Source organism: Pelodiscus sinensis, chromosome 9 (genome assembly GCF_049634645.1).
Source record: "Pelodiscus sinensis isolate JC-2024 chromosome 9, ASM4963464v1, whole genome shotgun sequence".
Classification (NCBI taxonomy): domain Eukaryota; kingdom Metazoa; phylum Chordata; order Testudines; family Trionychidae; genus Pelodiscus; species Pelodiscus sinensis.
Genome location: NC_134719.1, coordinates 58,558,905 through 58,577,669, shown reverse-complemented (window position 1 = coordinate 58,577,669; position 18,765 = coordinate 58,558,905). Strand labels below are relative to the sequence as shown.

Below are 18,765 nucleotides of genomic sequence, written 5' to 3'. Positions count from 1 at the left end.
CCTGCTCAGCAAAGGCCTTGAGCAATAAGGTGTTGCAGGCAGGGACTGAATGGCCATTTCCCTCCCTCTATGTGGCGCATCCTGTCACAGGCAGGTACCCGGAGACAAGGTTTTTGTTCAACTTTTCTGTAGTGGCGGCAGGACACACAGCCCCCTTGGGATCCCGTTTCCTGCTCTCACCCCTCCCCGGCTGGGTGGCGGTGGGTGGGGTGGCCGTGCTGCAGGTGGGGAGTAGGGATGTTCAATATCGGTTAATTGAATAGTCGATTAACCTCATGAATTCTTATTGGTTAGTCGACTATTTTATGGTCCACAGGCAGCCCCTGTCCGATGGGACCCGGACCTGGCACAAGCTGGAATTGAGCCAGGCTCGCTGCCCGCCTGGCTCCTAATACACTTTAAATGCAGAGCTGCAGCGGGGGTAGGTCCAGGACCCAGTGCAAGCCGGGGCTGAGCTGGGTTACTGGCCAGCCCGCTACAAAATTTACTGGGGAAGGGGGAAATGTGTAGGCCATAGTATTAACTGATAAGCTTTTGCTTAGCGGTTAATCGACTGTACTATTATATCCCTAGTGGGGAGGGTATGCTGGGCTGGTTTTAATGGGCTACAGGGGAAGTTCTACCCCCCCCCCGGGCTCGGAAGAAGGGGGGCTGCAAACGTGAGGAGTAAAGGAAAACGTTGGGGTGACCCTAAAGAGCCCTGGTGCTTGTCACTGCTCCCAGGAGCTGGCCGTTCATTCCCCCGTCTCTCTTGTGCCCTCCAGAGTGATGTGCTGCGCCAGCGCCGAAGATGCTTGGACTCAGCGCGTGCTCCCTCAGTGCTCACACGCTCCCCGAGGCCAGCGCCTTCGTGGCCAGCGGCGTCGCCGAGCTGGATGCCGACTCCCGCCGCTACGTCCTGGCCCTCCCCGAGGAAGAGACGTGGCGCAAGCCCCCGCGAGGCGTGACGCAAGCCACCCAGTCCGGCGGCCTGCTGGAGCCCGAGGCCTCGGGGGAGGCGCTGGTCTCGCGCACGGCCAGTTCTGACACCCTCTATGAGCCACCATCCCGGGAAGGGGAGGCCGGCCTGGGCATGGAGGGGAGCGGCGCTTTTGAGCTGGGCCTGAGCCAGTACATCCCAGTGAGCCCGGACGTGATCAAGCGCCGGCGAGGCGGGCTGATCGAGCAGCGGGACATCATCAAGGCGCACGAGGCTCACAAGATGCAGAGCACGCCACAGGCGAGGCGGAAGGAGTGGGAGTAAGTACCCGGCCGGCCCCGGGGCGGCTCTCCAGGTGACTTTGCCCTGCTCCCTAGAGAGGGGAGCTCAGGTCTCTGGCCCCAGAGGCAGTGGGGTGTCTGCAGGGGGGGAAAGCATTGCACAATTGCCCTCCCACCATGACCCCAGAAGGGAGCCAACAGCAGCCAGAAAGCTGGGCCAGCCTATTGCGTGGGCCCTTTGTGGAGCAGAGAGGAAGAGGGGGAGGGATTGTGGAGGCCTCGCCTGCTAAACTACCACTGCCAGTATCATCCCCTGCCCCACCCAGCCTGCCCTCCCGCCTGCAGGGAGCCATTGGACACCAGACTGGAAAATCCCTGGGGTCTTTTCTGCCCCATGTCTCTGGGAAAGGGCCAGATCCTTGACCGGCTCTTTGGCCTGGGAGATGGATCCCAGCCTCCCTGCGTGTTACCAGTTTTGCACACTGGGCATTGCCATTCATCTTTTGGCCCCGCTCCTGGGTCCTCCCCACCAGGGCTGCCTTCATGGGGCTGCGCGGCCAATGGGAATTGGGCTTTGCGCGGGGTGGAGGTCGGTACCTGTGACATAGTGGGCTGCACCATATTAGGCAGTTCAGTACCGGCTGAACCTCTGTTAACCGGGACTCTCTGCTCTAGTAACATCCATGGTCCGGCATGAATGTTGCAGGACCAGAGAGTCCAAGTTGAGGGCTGGTGTCCAGTTCTGTGGGACCGGGAGCCTGGTGCGTGGCTGTGGGGTTGCCTGGTGAGGCTGGGGGCCTGGTCTGTGGCTGCAGGGTTGCCTTGTGATGCTGGGGGCCTGGTGTGCAGCTTAGGGGTTGCCTGGTGAGGCTGGGGGCCTGGTCTGTGGCTGCAGGGCCTTGTGATGCTGGGGGCCTGGTGAGGCCGGGGGCCTGGTGTGCAGCTTAGGGGTTGCCTGGTGAGGCTGGGGGCCTGGTCTGTGGCTGCAGGGCCTTGTGATGCTGGGGGCCTGGTGAGGCCGGGGGCCTGGTGTGCAGCTTAGGGGTTGCCTGGTGAGGCTGGGGGCCTAGTCTGTGGCTGCGGGGTTGCCTTGAGATAGTGGGGGCTTGGTGCACCACAGCAGGGTTGTTTGGTGAGGTTGGGGGCCCAGGGTGTGGCAGCTGGATTTCCCGCTGAGGCTGGGGGCCTGGTGCACCACAGTGGGGCCAGCAGGAGGGGGGCATGTGGCCTCTTGCTGGTAGCTAAGCCAGGGCTGCGGGGGTTGGTGGCAGGGGAGACAGGAAGACCTCCCCTGGTCTGGCAAAATCCCTCATGCAGGGTCAGTCAGGTCCTGAGGTTGCTGGACCAGGGAGGTCCAACCTGTACTCATCAGTCAAGACCAAACAGAATTCATCTCTCTCCCCTCTCTGGGTTGTAGGGGAATATCTGACTGTAACTACACTTGAATGCCAGGAAAAAGCTCTCTATACATTCCTTTGGTTTCCTCGGTGATGGGTGTTTCGTTGTATTGTGTAGTGGGGAAACCCAACAGGCATAAAATCCCTGAGGTAACTTTGATCTTTACACACAGTCTCCAAGGGAACAGGGCACAGTCTAAACTAGCGACACTTATGGCACCAGAGGCTCTAAGGCCAGCTCTGAAAGGAGAGTGTGACTGTCTGGTAGGGCAGAGACAGGGAATGAGCTAACGTCTCTGGAACCGGGGACCTGAAAACGACGCTGCAGGCAGTGAGCTGGACGGCTTGATCCTTTGCCGAACAAGCAGACGTAGTTTCCAGGTGAATATGACTGCCTCCTGGAAGCGATTGATTCGGAATGGATCCTGGATGGAACAATGTTCCGTCGAATGTTTTCCATCCAGGTGCGGAAAATGTTTTGTTCAGTGCACCTAGGCATGTGCAAATGTGCACCACTAATAGAAACTCAGGCTGCCAGCGGCGGGTGCTCTGCAAATCTGCCGGGCGGCATTTGAATCTCTCCTGGGTGGCCACTGAAATGCTCAGCGTATGGGGAACACTGTTCCAGATGCTGATCGTCTGGCTTCACACTTCTTGCTTATTATGTAAGTTCCATGCCGCTGACGTGTGTAGATTATTAGCTTGTCAGCCACGTCTTCCTTGGGGGAATTTTAGCCCTCCCCAGGTAGGCTCATGCCAGTAGGGTTGTTTGCCTTGCCTGTGGTCATGTGTAGCATCTGTCTTGGGCCTCGAGCTCGTCTGAATGAAAATAGGGGTCTAATGAGAAAGGGACTGGGCCATCGGGATTGAGTGTCTAACAGACTAACTCGGGGAGGTGACTGGGAGGGGATGCTGGGCAAAGGCAGTGGGGCTTGGGGGAGCTGCCGCTGGAAAGCACCACTACAGAATCCATTTCCCTGTCAATTGACCAGAACGGCTGCGCTGGGTGCCCAGGTGGAGATGCCGAGGTCCTGGCGGAGTCCTCGTCCTGGTCAAGCACAGATAGTTGCACGCGTCTCTCCTTGGCACGCTGGTCCCTTTAGACACGCCCGCCCCCCACCCGCTTTGTGCCAGGCAGCCAACCCTCGCCCGCTTTGTGCCAGGCTCCCATCCCTCGCCCGCTTTGTGCCAGGCTCCCGTCCCTCGCCCGCTTTGTGCCAGGCTCCCATCCCTCGCCCGCTTTGTGCCAGGCTCCCGACCCTCGCCCGCTTTGTGCCAGGCTCCCATCCCTCGCCCGCTTTGTGCCAGGCTCCCGACCCTCGCCCGCTTTGTGCCGGGCTCCCGACCCTCGCCCGCTTTGTGCCAGGCTCCCATCCCTCGCCCGCTTTGTGCCAGGCTCCCGACCCTCGCCCGCTTTGTGCCAGGCACCCGTCCCTCGCCCGCTTTGTGCCAGGCTCCCGACCCTCGCCCGCTTTGTGCCAGGCTCCCGACCCTCGCCCGCTTTGTGCCAGGCTCCCATCCCTCGCCCGCTTTGTGCCAGGCTCCCGTCCCTCGCCCGCTTTGTGCCGGGCTCCCGACCCTCGCCCGCTTTGTGCCGGGCTCCCGACCCTCGCCCGCTTTGTGCCGGGCTCCCGACCCTCGCCCGCTTTGTGCCGGGCACCCGACCCTCGCCCGCTTTGTGCCGGACACCTGACCCTCGCCCGCTTTGTGCCGGGCACCTGACCCTCGCCCGCTTTGTGCCGGGCACCCGACCCTCGCCCGCTTTGTGCCAGGCACCTGACCCTCGCCCGCTTTGTGCCAGGCACCCGACCCTCGCCCGCTTTGTGCCAGGCACCCGACCCTCGCCCGCTTTGTGCCACCTGCACCAAGAGTGAGCCCCTCTTGTTTGCTGTGAGAGCAGCTTCTGGCCCTGGGCACAGGCAGCTGGAATTGACATGTGGGCTTTGCAAGGGCCACCTGCCTCGTTAGCTACTGGATCCCGCCCAGGCCGCCAAATGAACAAATGATGGACAAGCAGAAGGCTGGGGGAAGGAGCCCTTCATTACCGTGTCCCTAAAATAGCAGATCTCTGAGCTGTCTGGCTGCAGTTTTATTCCAGGCCAGTGAAATGAATCCTCGCTGCTTGTGCAGATGCTCCAGGGCATGAGCCGTGCCTTTCGCCCCTGTGGGGGGGGGGGGGGTGCTCGGTCCAGCTGGAAGCCTACAGCTGGCCGTTCTCCCGGAGACTTAGCGATCTGGGAAATACACAGAAAAGTCCTTCTTGGCCCTGTCTCACCCCCCCCCCCCCTTCCTTTCCCTTTTTTTTCTTTTTTTCTTTTCCTCCCCCATCTCCTTCCCCTTGCCTATTTATTTCAAGTTTTCCTATCCCCTACTCATAACTCCGGTCTTGTGATGAAGTGGGCTGTGCCCACGAAAGCTCATGATCCCATCGACATATTTTGTTAGTCTTCAAAGTGCTACCAGACTCTTTGTTGGTTTTTTTCTCTAACAGACTAACTCGACTACCCCCTGAAGCTCCTTCGTGTGCGTGCGTCTCTTCTGTTGCTTAATCCGCTTGTTCCCCCCATTGGCAGATGGAAGTACTGCAATCACGGAACGTATGGGACCGAGCCTTGGCAGACGTGGTTCTATTCCACATCCACCACTGATCTGCCGTGTGATCTCAGGCAACTCATTTCTCCTCTGTGCCTGGCTTCCCCCTGGCCCCGCCTGCTTTGCCTGTTCAGACTGGAAGCACTTAGGGGAAGTTGTCTGCCACAGGCCCATAGGCAGCAAGTAGAGAGGCAAGGCGGGCAAAGCCTTCCCTGGGCCTTAGCGCTCCCCTGCTCCCCCCTTATAATTCCGTTCCTGCAGGCTTCCACAGCAAGCTGCTGCAGACTGGTGAGTCTCCCCCCACCCCACGTGGCTCTGAAACGTGAAAAAGCCTTCCAGCTTGCTGGATCTAGGAGCATAACATGGAACCTGTGAAAGAGCCACGAAGTGGTAATGAGGCCGTGTAACCGGCACGTGCCTCCCCAGAGGTCGTGGTTTCTGAATTTACCGACAAAACTAGGTGTGTGCAGGAATGGCTCGAAAGCCACCTTTGCAGGTCTTGTTCCAAACACAGCTTATCTCGACAGGTAGGTCTGCCTAGGCTGACAAGTGTCAGAGGGGTCGCCGTGTTAGTCTGGATCTGCATAAACAACAAGAAGTCCTGTGGCATCTTATATAGACTAACAGATTTATTCAATGTATGTATCTGACAAAGTGGGTCTCTGTCCATGAAAGCTTATGTGCCAAGAAATCTGTTCGTCTGTAAGGTGCCACGGGACTTCTTGCTGCCTAGGCTGCAGCATCGTGGTTCTGTCTGCATTGCTCATACTGGCTAGCCAGTAAAACTGGATGGATTTCCCTCTTGAGTTCTCCAGTAATTGATCCATGCTGATAGACCGGCTCAGTAGACGGCTGAAGACAATTAGTTGGATCACTTACAATGTCTGTTGTTTGTCTCCATCTAGTGAGGAAATGATGGTAGACTCGACCTGGCTATGAGAGGGTGGGGACGGAGGTGCCAGCTCTCCTTTCTACGTGGGTCGTCAGGCTGGTATACCAGGGCCTTTAATACACTTTCCAGGGCGCCCCTTCTTTCGGGGAAGAGTGTCCCATTAGTCTGGAGATGGTCTCAGGGAAAAGTAATAATTCCCAGAGGTCAGCATGTGATTGGATCAGGAGGTGGCTTGGCTGCAGAGGAGGGAAACTTTGCCAGAACTTTCTGATCTGAACCCGACGGTTTAAAGCGTCACTTTCTCAGATCTTGATTTGATGATTTGCACAACAGGGTCCTTTAAAATCAGTGGCTCTAGTCTACGCAGGAAGGATCGCGGGGAGGGAAGTGGCAACGTGGGTCAAAAGTGGCATTACCTGTTTGAGAGTCAATGAGAACACTGCAAAAGCGGCGAGGAGTCCTGTGGCACGTTATAGACTAACCAAAGTGTTGGAGCATAAGCTTTCGTGGGCAAAGACCCACTTCGTCAGATGCATGTAGTGGAAATTTCCAGAGGCAGGTATAAATATGCAGGCCAGAATCAGGCTGGAGATGAGGAGGTGGATCCAATCAGGGAGGATGAGGCCCACTTCTAGCAGCTGATCTGGAGGTGTGAATTCCAAGAAAGGAGAAGCTGCTTTTGTAGTTAGCGAGCCATTCACAGTCTTTGTTTAATGAGAACACTGAAGAAAGTGATTAGTGTCCTAACAGATAAAACACCAGACAGGGCATTAGCTGGTGTCTACAGGAGTGGTCTTATACTAGCTGCCAGCAACTGGCACCCTAGGCGAGCCATGCAATCGGCACCCCCCCCTCCAAACCCCTCAATGATAGTGCGCCACCATTTGGCACCCCTTTGTGCCCCATTTAACTTGGCGCCCTAGACGACCACCTAGTTTGCCTATATGGATGGGCCGCCCCTGGGTGTCTGCTCCCCACTGCCAAAATCACACTGGGGGTCAGAGTGGCCAGTTCCTTATGCCCTTATCTGTAAGGTGTAGGGGGAAAAAAGCCGTGTACTCATGGAAGACTTCAGTTTGAGAGACAGACGGCTGGTGGTCTCACGCTGCTGCCAGTACTAAACGTTCTTGGAATTTCTAAACATTATAGATAACAATTTACAAACTCTGAAAGTCTTGAAACCAACACACGGGGATTCTTTTATTAGACCTTGTCCTAACAGATGAAGAGGAACTCATCATAGAACTAAAAATTAATGATAGCTTAGTAATGACTTCGCTTAGCATGCTTCAGTCCCATTTGTAATGTGCAACAGAACAGAGTCCAGCCCAGTAATAAATATACGTGGTGCTTCATTAGGGCCTGTTTCACAAGGCTGAAAACCATTATGAGCCAAAGCAGCTGAGATGAAGAATTTAATCAGACAATATGAATTTTGAACCATTTAAGAACACCCCCAAAAACCCACAGTTGTGAAGGAAACTCATGTTTGTTAAAACTCCAATCTGGTTTAGAGAGGAAGTGAAGGAAGCCAATAAATAAATAACAATGGAAAGAAAGGGTAAGCTGATAGTAATGAATATAAATCAGAAGTCAGGAATTGTAGCCTGTTGCTTCCCTTATCAGTTTTCTACAAGAAGAAATCTTAAGCCAGCAAGTTAAGGGCAATGAGGAGTTTTAAAATATATTAGAAACAAAAAGAATCTTGACTATGGTATTGATCCATTACTAGATGGAAACTGTAGATGTATCAATAATAATGCAGTAAAGCAGTTATGTTTTATATTTGGTGGGAAAACAGCTGATCTTGTCTTCTCTTAGGAACACTCTTTTCATTTCACTAGTTATTATTGGAAGGTATTAAACAGTAGCTACTAAAGTTAGGCACTTCAAAATCAGCAAGTCTGGAGAACTTGCACCCAAGAGTTTTAAAAGAGCTGTCCAAGTAGCTCACTGGACCTTTCGTGTTGCTTTTCAAAAACTCTTGGAATGCTGGGGAAGTTCCAGAAGATACTAGAAGGCTAATGTTGTGCCAGCTTTTAAAAAGGATAAAGAGAATGACCCAGGTAGATTGTAGGCCTCTCAGCCTGACATCAATCCTTGGCAAGATAATGAACTGACTGATATGGGATTCAGTTAATAAAGAATTCAAGAGGGGTAATGTAATGTGTGCAAATCAGGATGGGTTTATGGAAAATTGATCCTGTCCTAACTAAAACGTTGAGATGAAATTGCAAGTTAGGTTGATAAACAGACTTCTATAAGGAGTCTGACTTGGTACTAGGGAAGTAAAATCCCGTTTAATTGGTTAACTGGGAGACTGGGAATAAAGTGTACATTTTTGATAGCAGGCCTGCCGACGGGGATGGGGCAAATGGGGCAATTCCCCAAGGGCCCAGAGAATCAAAAGGGCCAAGAGCTATCGGCAGCTGGAGCCCTGGGCCCCTTTGAATTGCTGCAGATTTGCATGGCTCTGAGGTGGCGCTAAGGGCTGACTGCCGTAGGCCCCGTCTCTTCCGCTCTCGGTCCCACCCCTTCCAGGGGCATGGATCTGTCCTCCCCACCTTGCCTTGGGGCCCGCGGTGGCTGGTGGCCCCGCTGTTTGACAGCGAAGGTTATTAGGAATGGGAACGATTCACCAGGGTGGGGGTGGATTCTCCATCACTGGCAATCTTGAAATCAAGATGGGACGTGTTTCCAAGATACCCGCTCCAGGAGGAGGATGTGGGGAAACTCTGGTGTGTGTTTTGCAGGAGGTGAGAGGATCCAATCACAATGCTCCCTTCTGGCCGGGGGTCTATGATTTTTGCCCTTTTCTGTCTCCTAATGAGCAAAACCTAAGGGCTTCTTGGATTCGACCATGGCTGTCCGCAGTGTAGCCCCAGAGAGAAGTCTGGGTGTCAGCTGCCCTCTCCCTGGAACTGCAGAGCGCAAAGCGGATCCGCGGCGGGGAATCTCAGGCAGCAATTTCTATGCCCTGCGTCTGTCGGGCAGGACAGGGAACAGGCGAAGCACGGAATGCGGGAACACCGTTACGTGCATTTGACTCAGGCACGTGGCCAGTGAGGCTGCTGCTTATGCTGGAGGAGAGGACCCCGGATCAGAACGATTCTGTTTGTTCCATGTGGGGCAGAATCCAGTGTTGGCTTGTTCTGTGCATTAGGCCCTTAATATTGTATTTAATCATGTAGGGCTCAATCCTGCCCTGCCCAGAGCCAGGTTTGCAGTGGGTGAGGGAGTAGGGGAGCCAGGCAGCATCCGGCCTGGGGGAATTGCGTTCCCTGGGCTCAGGAGAGCACAGTGTGTGCAGGGCTGCCCAACGTGGGGCGGGAAGGGGTGGAGAGCTGTGGAGCTGTGATTTCACCTGGGGTCTGGTGGCCTTGCCCTCTTCTTGCTCTCCCCTCCTGTGGTGGTTCTGACCGCTGCTCCCAGCCTTCTCTAGGGTCCTTGAGGCCCAACCATGTGAGCTTTTGCGTGGCTGTCTTGCCACGTGTGCTGCTTCCAAGGCCGGCTCTGCAGGGGTCAGCAGCAGAGAAACTGGCTTCTGCCAGTCCCTTTCCCGATCTCCAGGCACCGGGAAGAGCTTTGCACCATGGGGGGTGGATTTGGCAGCTCTCCCCACTCTTTGCTGGTGCTCTCTTCTCCCATTCGGTGGCTCCTCCTGCTTCCCTTCTGCTTGGATGCGTCTACAGGAGTCCTTACAGCCACTGCTTCTCTCTCCTCTCCCTCCCTACAGGCCACCTACCACGTGGGCGGGTGATGCCTGGGGGTCTCATCCTTCCCTGCCGGAGCAGCTGTGCTGGAGTCAGGGCCAGCACACACTGCGGGAGTTGCTTGTGAGGCTGAGGTCTGATACACGCCGCGTTCCTGTTTGGCTGGTGGGGGAGCCCATGTACCACGGGGAGGGCAAGGCAGTTACGTCTTCCTGCTGGGAGATTTGGGGTGCTGCACTCTAAGCCTGTGGGGGTAACGCCGTTGCATTGCCATTGCGGGGGGTGTGACCCAAGACAGAGGAGAAACAGTTGTGTCCAAGGCCAGGGGGCTATGCTGTAGTTTAGAGGAGGTGTGGCCTTCAGTCGGTGTTTGGAGGACCCTGCTTTGTGATCGAGTGGGTGTAAGGCTGTGGAGCGGGGTGGCCATGTGGTTCTCGTGGAGCGGGAGAGCCCAGGATGCCCAAGCGACAGCAAATGGCAGAATGCAGTCGTCTTTTTCCCCCTTCGTGTCCACACGGCTGTATTCTGATCACGTTACAGTACAGCTCTCCCGGACAGGGCTATTATAAACGATCTAATTAATACAGCAGACCACTGTTTCATTATTTAGACTGTGTGTGTTCTCCCCGGCTCATGCAGCTAAGAGTTATTGCCGTCATTTCTTCCCTCTTCTGGTATTCATGTCACTAATGCACTACTTATGGCGTCCAAGACTTAATTAAATCACCGGTGTCCGATGGGAAAGTGATGTGTAGCCTGGCCCAAATTCCCCAACCTGGAAAATTCACCAGGAAGGAGGGCCACCGATTCAGAAACAGGCCTTGTCTTGCTGCCTGTGGCACCATGGGAAGAGCATTTTAGAGCTGAGAGCGTGTGTGTGTGTGTGTGTGTGTGTGTGTGTGTGTGTGTGTGTGTGTGTGTGTTAGCCATGCACTTTGGAGAATGGGTGACAATAGTTTGGCATTGTTTGGACTCTTTCCAGGCGCTGAGTTGCAAGAAAGCCCTAGGGACAAAAGATGGGGATGACATTCACCCCCGGTGCAGCAGTGAAGTCCCAGGGTGCCCGGCTATTCGTGTGGGGACGTTGGGCTCTGTGCGGAAAGCCCTGCTGTGGGAGATTTAGTGGCTTAACTTTGGCTAGTTCCTCCTTTTGCCGCCTGGTTCGCGAGAGCCGAGGAAGTTCTAGAGCAGCTGTGCAAACCAGCATTCCACCTCCCAACCCCGTCCAGCAGCCGGCTTCTTCACCAGTATTAAACCGATGGCACCCTCATTTCACAAGTGTACGTTTGTGGTTGCATAAGGAACGGGAAGGGAATCCAACCGCTTGAAGAAGTAATGAGATGTACCCGGTCACACTCTTGCAACTGGGGCAGTGTGTCTGGCCTGTGTACGCTGCGCACACAGTTCGGCACCAGATCATCAATCATTTTTAAAAGAGTCTTGGATGTTTATTGATCAGTCGACTCCCAACCGCATACAGAGTCTTTTTTTTTTTTTTTTGGTCTAAAAAACCAGACATCTAGCTTGGGCAGGGCTTGGCTAATTGGCCTGCTCGGGTTTATTGCCTAATAGATCATAGGGTTAGAGGAGGAGAGTTCATAGGGCCTTCTGACTATGCCCGGGAGGCCAGCCTAGAATGGTTGCCTGCAACGGGGTCCCGTCGAGCTTTCGCTGGTTGCGTGACTGACACGTTATTGGGCTGAGCCAGGGTGTCTCTGCAACGGGCCTGGTTCTTGAACTGCTGCACATGAGCGGACGCATGGCTGGCATCAGCTCACTTACTCTGGGGCCCAGATGGCTTTCCCTTCTGGTTCCAGCTGTTGAGTATCTCCCTGGAGGGTTTCAGCTTGTTGCCCCGGCCGTTGGTGAGAGGGGCCAGAGCCAGGACTTCCCTCTGTAAAACTCCCCCTCGCAGGCGTTTCTGCTCACCAGTTGTGATTCGGAGAGACGCCAGGCCAAGCGGACCCTGTCAGTTTAATCAGTGCGTATTTAAAACCGGGAGACCTCTCTGAGGGTATGTCTACACTACCCCGCTAGTGCGATCTAGCGGGGTAATGTATGCATACCGAACGTGCAAATGAAGCCCGGGATTTGAATTTCCCGGGCTTTATTTGCATAGGCCGGCCGGCGCCATTTTTAAATGCCGGCTTGTTTGAACCCCGTGCCGCGCGGCTACACGCGGCACGGGCTAGATAGTTCGGACTAGCAAGCCATTCCGAACTATCTGTACGCCTCGTTCCACGTGGCTTGCTAGTCCGAACTATCTAGCCCATGCCGCGTGTAGCCGCGCGGCACGGGGTTCGAACAAGCCGGCATTTAAAAATGGCGACGGCCAGCTTATGCAAATAAAGCCCGGGAAATTCAAATCCCGGGCTTCATTTGCACGTTCGGTATGCATACATTACCCCGCTAGTTCGCACTAGCGGGGTAGTGTAGACATACCCTGACTGATACAAAAAACAGGACTATGTAGCACTTTAAAGACTAACAAGATGGTTTATTAGGTGATGAACTTTCGTGGGCCGGACCCACTTCCTCAGATCAAATAGTGGAAGAAAATAGTCACAACCATATATACCAAAGGATACAGTTAAAAAAAATGAACACATATGAAAAGGACAAATCAAATTTCAGAATAGAAGGGGGATGGGGAGGGAGGTAAATGTCCATGAGCTAATGATATTAGAGGTGATAATTGGGGAAGCTACCTTTGCAATGAGTAAGATAATTAGCATCTTTGTTAAGACCCCAGCATAAAGTGTCAAATTTAAGCATGAATGACAGTTCAGAGGTTTCTCTTTCAAGTCTGGTGTGACACAACTTCTTGCTGGCAGCATAGTGTGTCTGGGGGGGGCACTGCTTTCTGATTGGATGGCCCGAGTCACTGGCATCTCGCAGACAGAGCATCACTGTCCCCAAGGGAGCTGGGGACCTGAGATCCCAACGAGATACGGGCAGGGTTTTCAGCAAAGATCAGCAGCCCCGAGGGCAGGGAGGAGGGAGAGGACCAGATCCGCAAACCAGTTTGGTTTCTATATAAGAATCGGAACAAGGAATTTGTGGCAGACGTGAAAACTGAGCCAGACCTCCTTAGTCCGGGTCTGTTGCCTTAACAACAAAACTATCCCTCCTTGCAGTCGCTTTCCGGCGTTGGCTTTCAGACCCTGCCCTAGCCCAATGCTCTACATTCCGGGTAATGTTTTAAAACACAAACTAACTTTGGCTTTCCATGACGCTGTTGATTTTAATTTCTGTCCATGTTAATTTTGAACAGTTTTCACAAACCCAACACTTTGTGCCCAAACTACCTGACAGTTCCTTATAACTGAGTGCCCTCATGGACTTTCTCTGCGCACACGTGCTGCTGCCCTTCATATTTTTCCTTTAGGACTTTCTTCTGGTCATTTTTCACTGAGATTGGAATGTATTTAGGGTTGCCAGATGGTTTAACAAAAATGCCGAACATTCTTCCGCCCCCCACCCAAAAAAAACCACAAGGGAAAAATTCTGTTGAGGGGAAAAAAAGGAGGAGACCAAAGTTGTTAAGAAAAAAAAGAGGGGGGGGGGGGAGACCAAAGTTGTTATGCAAAAGTTGCACCACTTCCTCCAGTTTGGGGCCACACACTAACCCCCAATGCACCCACTCCTCCCCCTGAGCCAGGCAGCACCAGTGCCGGGAATGCCTCGCCCCAATAAAATCTCCCCCACAGAGCGAGGCTGTAAAGCATTCTGTAAACTGCGATACCCACACGAGGAAGTGAGGAGACAGATTGACAGAGCCAGACGTGTACCCAGAAGCCTCCTGCTACGGGACAAGCCCAAGAAAGAAACCAACAGAACACCACTGGCCATCACCTACAGTCCCCAGCTAAAACCTCTCCAACGCATCATTAGTGATCTTCAGCCCATCCTGGACAATGACCCCTCGCTCTCACAGGCCTTGGGAGGTAGGCCGGTCCTTGCCCACAGACAACCCGCCAACCTGAAGCATATTCTCACCAGCAACTACACACCGCACCATAATAACTCGAACTCAGGAACCAATCCTTGCAACAAACCTCGGTGCCAACTCTGCCCACATATATACACCAGCAACACCATCACAGGACCTAACCAGATCAGCCATACTGTCACTGGTACATTCTCCTGCACATCCACCAACGTAATATATGCCATCATGTGCCAACAATGCCCCACTGCTATATACATCGGCCAAACAGGACAGTCCCTACGTAAAAGAATCAATGGACACAAATCTGATATTAGGAATGGCAACATACAAAAACCTGTAGGGGAACACTTCAATCTTCCTGGACACACAATTGCAGATCTAAAAGTAGCTATCCTGCAGCAAAAAAACTTCAGGACCAGACTTCAAAGAGAAACTGCTGAGCTACAGTTCATCTTTAAGTTTGACACAATCAACTCTGGATTAAACAAAGACTGTGAATGGCTTGCTAACTACAAAAGCAGCTTCTATTCTCTTGGAATTCACACCTCCAGATCAGCTGCTAGAAGTGGGCCTCATCCTCCTTGATTGGATCCACCTGGTCATCTCCAGCCTGATCCTGGCCTGCATATTTATTCCTGCCTCTGGAAATTTCCACTACATGCATCTGACGAAGTGGGTCTTTGCCCACGAAAGCTTATGCTCCTACACTTCAGTTAGTCTATAAGGTGCCACAGGACTCCTCATCGCTTTTCCTAATATTTTGGTTTCTCCATTGCTCATTTCTGGTTTAAAGCTTCACGCTGGGGAACCTGAATTAATGACAAAAAGGATACACTGATGTTGGCAATTTCAGATCCACTTTGTAACTGTAATTTACTCACCGGGTGTCTCATTACTAGAAAGCAGTCTGTAGGCCTACCTATCTCTGTATTCATCCGTATTAGAAACAGTTTATTTCTGCTTCAAGATCTTTGTTGTCTGGCATGCTTGTGGTGACAAGCTGCCCCGGGAATGTGACTCCTTGCCCTTTGATTAGCCCAGTGTCGGACTGAACAGGATTTCAAGTTGTTTACGGGCTTCTGGGGACTTAGCCTGGTTCTCGCTTTCCCAGCTGGCCCTGCTGCCTTAGGGAATGTCAGAGCCTCGTTGGCAAAGAGAGATGGCAGATTTCTCTGTGGTGTCCTGGTGCTGTGCATTCGCTGAGTCAGAGACGCTGCACTTAGCTCCCTGGTGCCCTTTTTGAGCCGAGCCCCTCAGAAATGAGGGAGGCTATAGTGCAAGTTTTAGCATGGAGGTGTGTTGGACCCAGTGTGATCAGGGCCTGTATCTTTTGCTAGCCTTGGACTGTTCACAGCTGATTGAGGCAGGGGCTCCAACCTGGTGCATGTGGTTAAGTGGCTAGAATCAAACCACATCCTACCGTCATTCAGGGTCCAAAACACCGACGCTCAAACTGCAGCTTCTCCCAGTTGCAGAGGGTTTCTCTAGTGTAGGGCTTCTCAGATTTCTTCATTGTATGGACCATAACCCAACATCCTCCAGGACATCTTCTAACCCAGGCCTGGGCAAAATACAGCCTGAGGGATGGATCCAGCCTGCAGGGTGCCCCAGGCAGGCTCCCCGCTTGCGTTGCCCCACCCACACACCGCTCAGAAATGTGGCTGAGTGATGGTTTTTCTTTAAAAACTGAGGCCGGAGAGGAGGAGGAGGGAAAGCTTTAGGAGCGTCCTCTGCCCCCAACACAATCCCATTGGCTGATTTCTGGCCAGAAACCAGCCAATGGGAGCTGCCTGTTTCAATAACAGGCAGCCACGAAGCACAAGGGGCTCCAGGGCACTTGGCTGCTGCCTATGCAGGTGCGGGGCAGGCAGCAGGGTTCCCTCTAAACTGCCTGGCAGCCCAACTCCACAGGTGATGAATCAGCCCCGCCCAGTCAACTCCATGCACAGAGCCCTGGGCCTCTGGCTGGGAGGGGTTGATTCATCCCCTGTGAAGTTGGGGTGCCGGGCAGATTAGAGGGAACACTGACAGGCAGGGAGGCTGATTCAGGAACTGTTGCAGGCTGGTAAGTCTCCTGGCCAGACCCTGCCTCTGGCACCCTAGTCCCTCCCTTCCCCTACTCTCTGCCCCCCACTCCTGCCTCCTACTCCACATACTCAAATCCTCTGCCCCCCTTCTGTACCCATATACCCTCCTAGATCCGGCACCCCAATTTCCTGCCCCAGATCACAGCCCCCTCCCGCCCTAGCTCACCACCCAAATCCCTGCACCCCCTCCTGTACACCAATTCCCTGCCCTGGGTCACAATCCAACCCTATGCACCCCAGTCCAGTGCCCCAGGTCACAACTGCCTCTTTCACCCAAACTCCTTCCTTTACCCCGAGCTCCTTTCTGCGCCCAACCTCCATCCCAGACCCCGCATCTCCTCCACTAATGCCCTGGAAGAGTGCGGCCCTCGATCACTTGCCAAATTCTTGGAGTGGCCCCCATCAAAATTATTGCCCACCCCTGTCCTAGCCTCTCAATCATAAAGGCCTTCACAATCATGCCATCTCCCTTTGGCAACTGCAACAGTCGCTGTCTCGGGAAGGCATCGATTAACTGTCGGTAATGTGAAAGATGGAAAATGCTCTAGCAGGGGTGCTCTTTATTACGAGAGTATTAAAATGCAGAAACTGGTGCCCTAAAACTTGGCATCTGAGTTTTAAAACTAACCTAATGGTGAGACTCCATTTACTCCTGGCAGCTCTGCCTTCTGTTTTCCTTGCCACAGGAGGTAAGGATCAAAGCTGTTTGGGCCTGTTTCTATGTGATGCAGGAGTGAAATTGTAATGCTGAATCGGTGACTTCCTGTTCAGTATGGCAGACAGTAGTACCGTAAACCTCCTAAATCCATTGTCCTTAAAAGGCCTAAGACTGGGAAACTGCCTGCAAGCCTAGACCTTTGCCGCCTTTTCCTTGGTAAATGTAGTGGAAAAAAGATTTTAATGGAAAGATGGGTCTAGGAGGTATTTAACTGCACCTTTCAATAGGCTGTTTATCTATGACGTTTGCGAGAGGGACCAGTGTAATGTGCTTTTCTGGATTTACTAAAAGAATAAGTAAATAAAAATGAAGCTATGTACCAATGTTACTAACTAATTTACTTTTAATTTTTCCAAACGAATTAAATATAACACAATGTAGCGATTAAATTAAAGTTACAATTTACATTTAATTAAAAGAGTAATGATTTAATTTATTTGTCTTGCCAGTAACTATAATGAGTAATTAAATTAGTTTATAATGCTAGCATAAGAATTACTTGAATAGTTTGCAGGAAAGCTTAGGAAGAACATTAAAAAATGTGTTAAAAGCAGATGCCGATGCTTGCCAGTGTTTTACAGGAGAATAACTTTTAGCATGATTTTTTAAAAATAGCTTTTCTCTTGGGTATTTTACTGGAAGTTTGTTTTAACATGTACTCTAGCCTAGCTCTTAATTGCTTGATTTATTTATTTAGTTTTTTTACACTAATACGGTGCTTGCATTTTGGACACTTTTACACAGATGCTGAAGTGATGTTTAAATCAGGCACTTAGTGGATTTGGAATAACATGCTTTTAACCCCAAATAATCTTTCACTGATTACATAAAAGATGGGGTAGGGTGAGAGTTTCCTGGGAAACCCAGAAATGCGCATATTTCCATGAGAGGTTAGAGTGTCGATTTTTCTGAATTCTATACAAAAGCCCTTTTATGTTGTTTGGTTTTTGACCTTTTAGCAGATGTGATTTGGTTCCAGTTGAGAACTAGTTTTGATGGTGCAAATAACCTGAGCTTCTTTTGAGCATCGAGAGCTGGTCAGTTCCCCTCTCCCCCACGTTTCACTGCAGACTCTAGGTTTGGCTTAGTGTAGTGTTTCTCAAACAATGGGTCAGTGCCCCCAAGTGGGTCATGACCCTGTTTTAATGGAGTCACCAGGGCTGGTGTCAGATTTGCTGGGACCCTGAAGCCCTGGGTGACATGACTTAGGCTTTGGCCGGGTTCAGGCGATAGGCCTCCTGCTCGGGGCGGTGGGGCTTGTGTGACGTAGTGGGGGTACTTGCTGGGCTGTGGTGACCTCTGCTGTCTGGAGCAAGACCCAGCAGGGAAAACCTCACTATGCAAAGGTGATGCCAAACTTGTTGAACCAGACACCCCCCATGGAGAGGAACAAAGGAAGGTGGATGCTGCCCTGGCTGGGGGGCAGGGGTGGAGGAGAGTTAGTTAGTTCCTGGCTGGAAGGCAGGGAAGAAGGAGCTGGGGAGGGGGGCTGGGACTCCCCTATCTCAAGGGGGGCACTGAGGCCTCTTAGCCCCAGTTCCTGTAACCAGATTACATCTGTGCTGCGCTGTGCTGGAGGAACAATAAACAACCTCCATTCTACTGGCTGGTGAAGTCTGTTCATGCCATTTCGGGGTGCAGGAGACGGGGGACCCCCAACGCGCCGTCACAGCTTGGACTAGGCTTGGGCCCCTCCACCCAGGATGTGGGCGCGCTCAGCATTAGGCCCCCCTCTTGGGGCCGTGTAGTTTTTTTTGCTGTTGGAAGGGAGTCACTTGGAAAAGAAGTTTGAGAACCCCTGGCTTCGCTGGTGTTCGTTGCAGACTTTAGGTTTGGCTTCCCTGGTGGTTAGAAGTTTTTTTTCTTTAATCTTTTGGAAGCCTGGTTTTAGGAAGAGCGCAGGGCACAACTATAGCTCTCATTGGCAGGGCAAGAGAGCTTGTGTGTCTGTCCTCCTTGCACGAGTTGAGTGTCTTATAGGGTTTAGTGCTCCCATGCTCTGCCTTCCAAACCGCCCTTGTGGGCAGGGCCGACTTATTCATTAGGCACAGTAGACACAGTGCCTAGGGCCCACGGTACTTTTAGGGGCCCACAGAAATGTTTTCATTTCTTTTAAAATCAGAAGAAAAAAAATGAACTTTTAGGGTCGAAGAAAATGTTCTAATTTTTTTCTCACATCAGAAAAAAATTAAACTTTTAGGGCCCACGAAAATC

General features: G+C 52.4%; 1 protein-coding gene across 1 annotated transcript in view; it reads left to right on the top strand.

Annotated features, from left to right (window-relative positions):
* Positions 1-18,765, top strand: part of CACNA1E (calcium voltage-gated channel subunit alpha1 E) — a 264,347-nt gene that overhangs the window by 6,001 nt on the left and 239,581 nt on the right. Inside the window, exon 2 of the mRNA XM_075936805.1 lies at positions 765-1,239. Coding sequence (XP_075792920.1) covers positions 791-1,239 — 449 coding nt within the window. The 5' untranslated portion in view covers positions 765-790. The remainder of the gene's footprint in view (positions 1-764; positions 1,240-18,765) is intronic.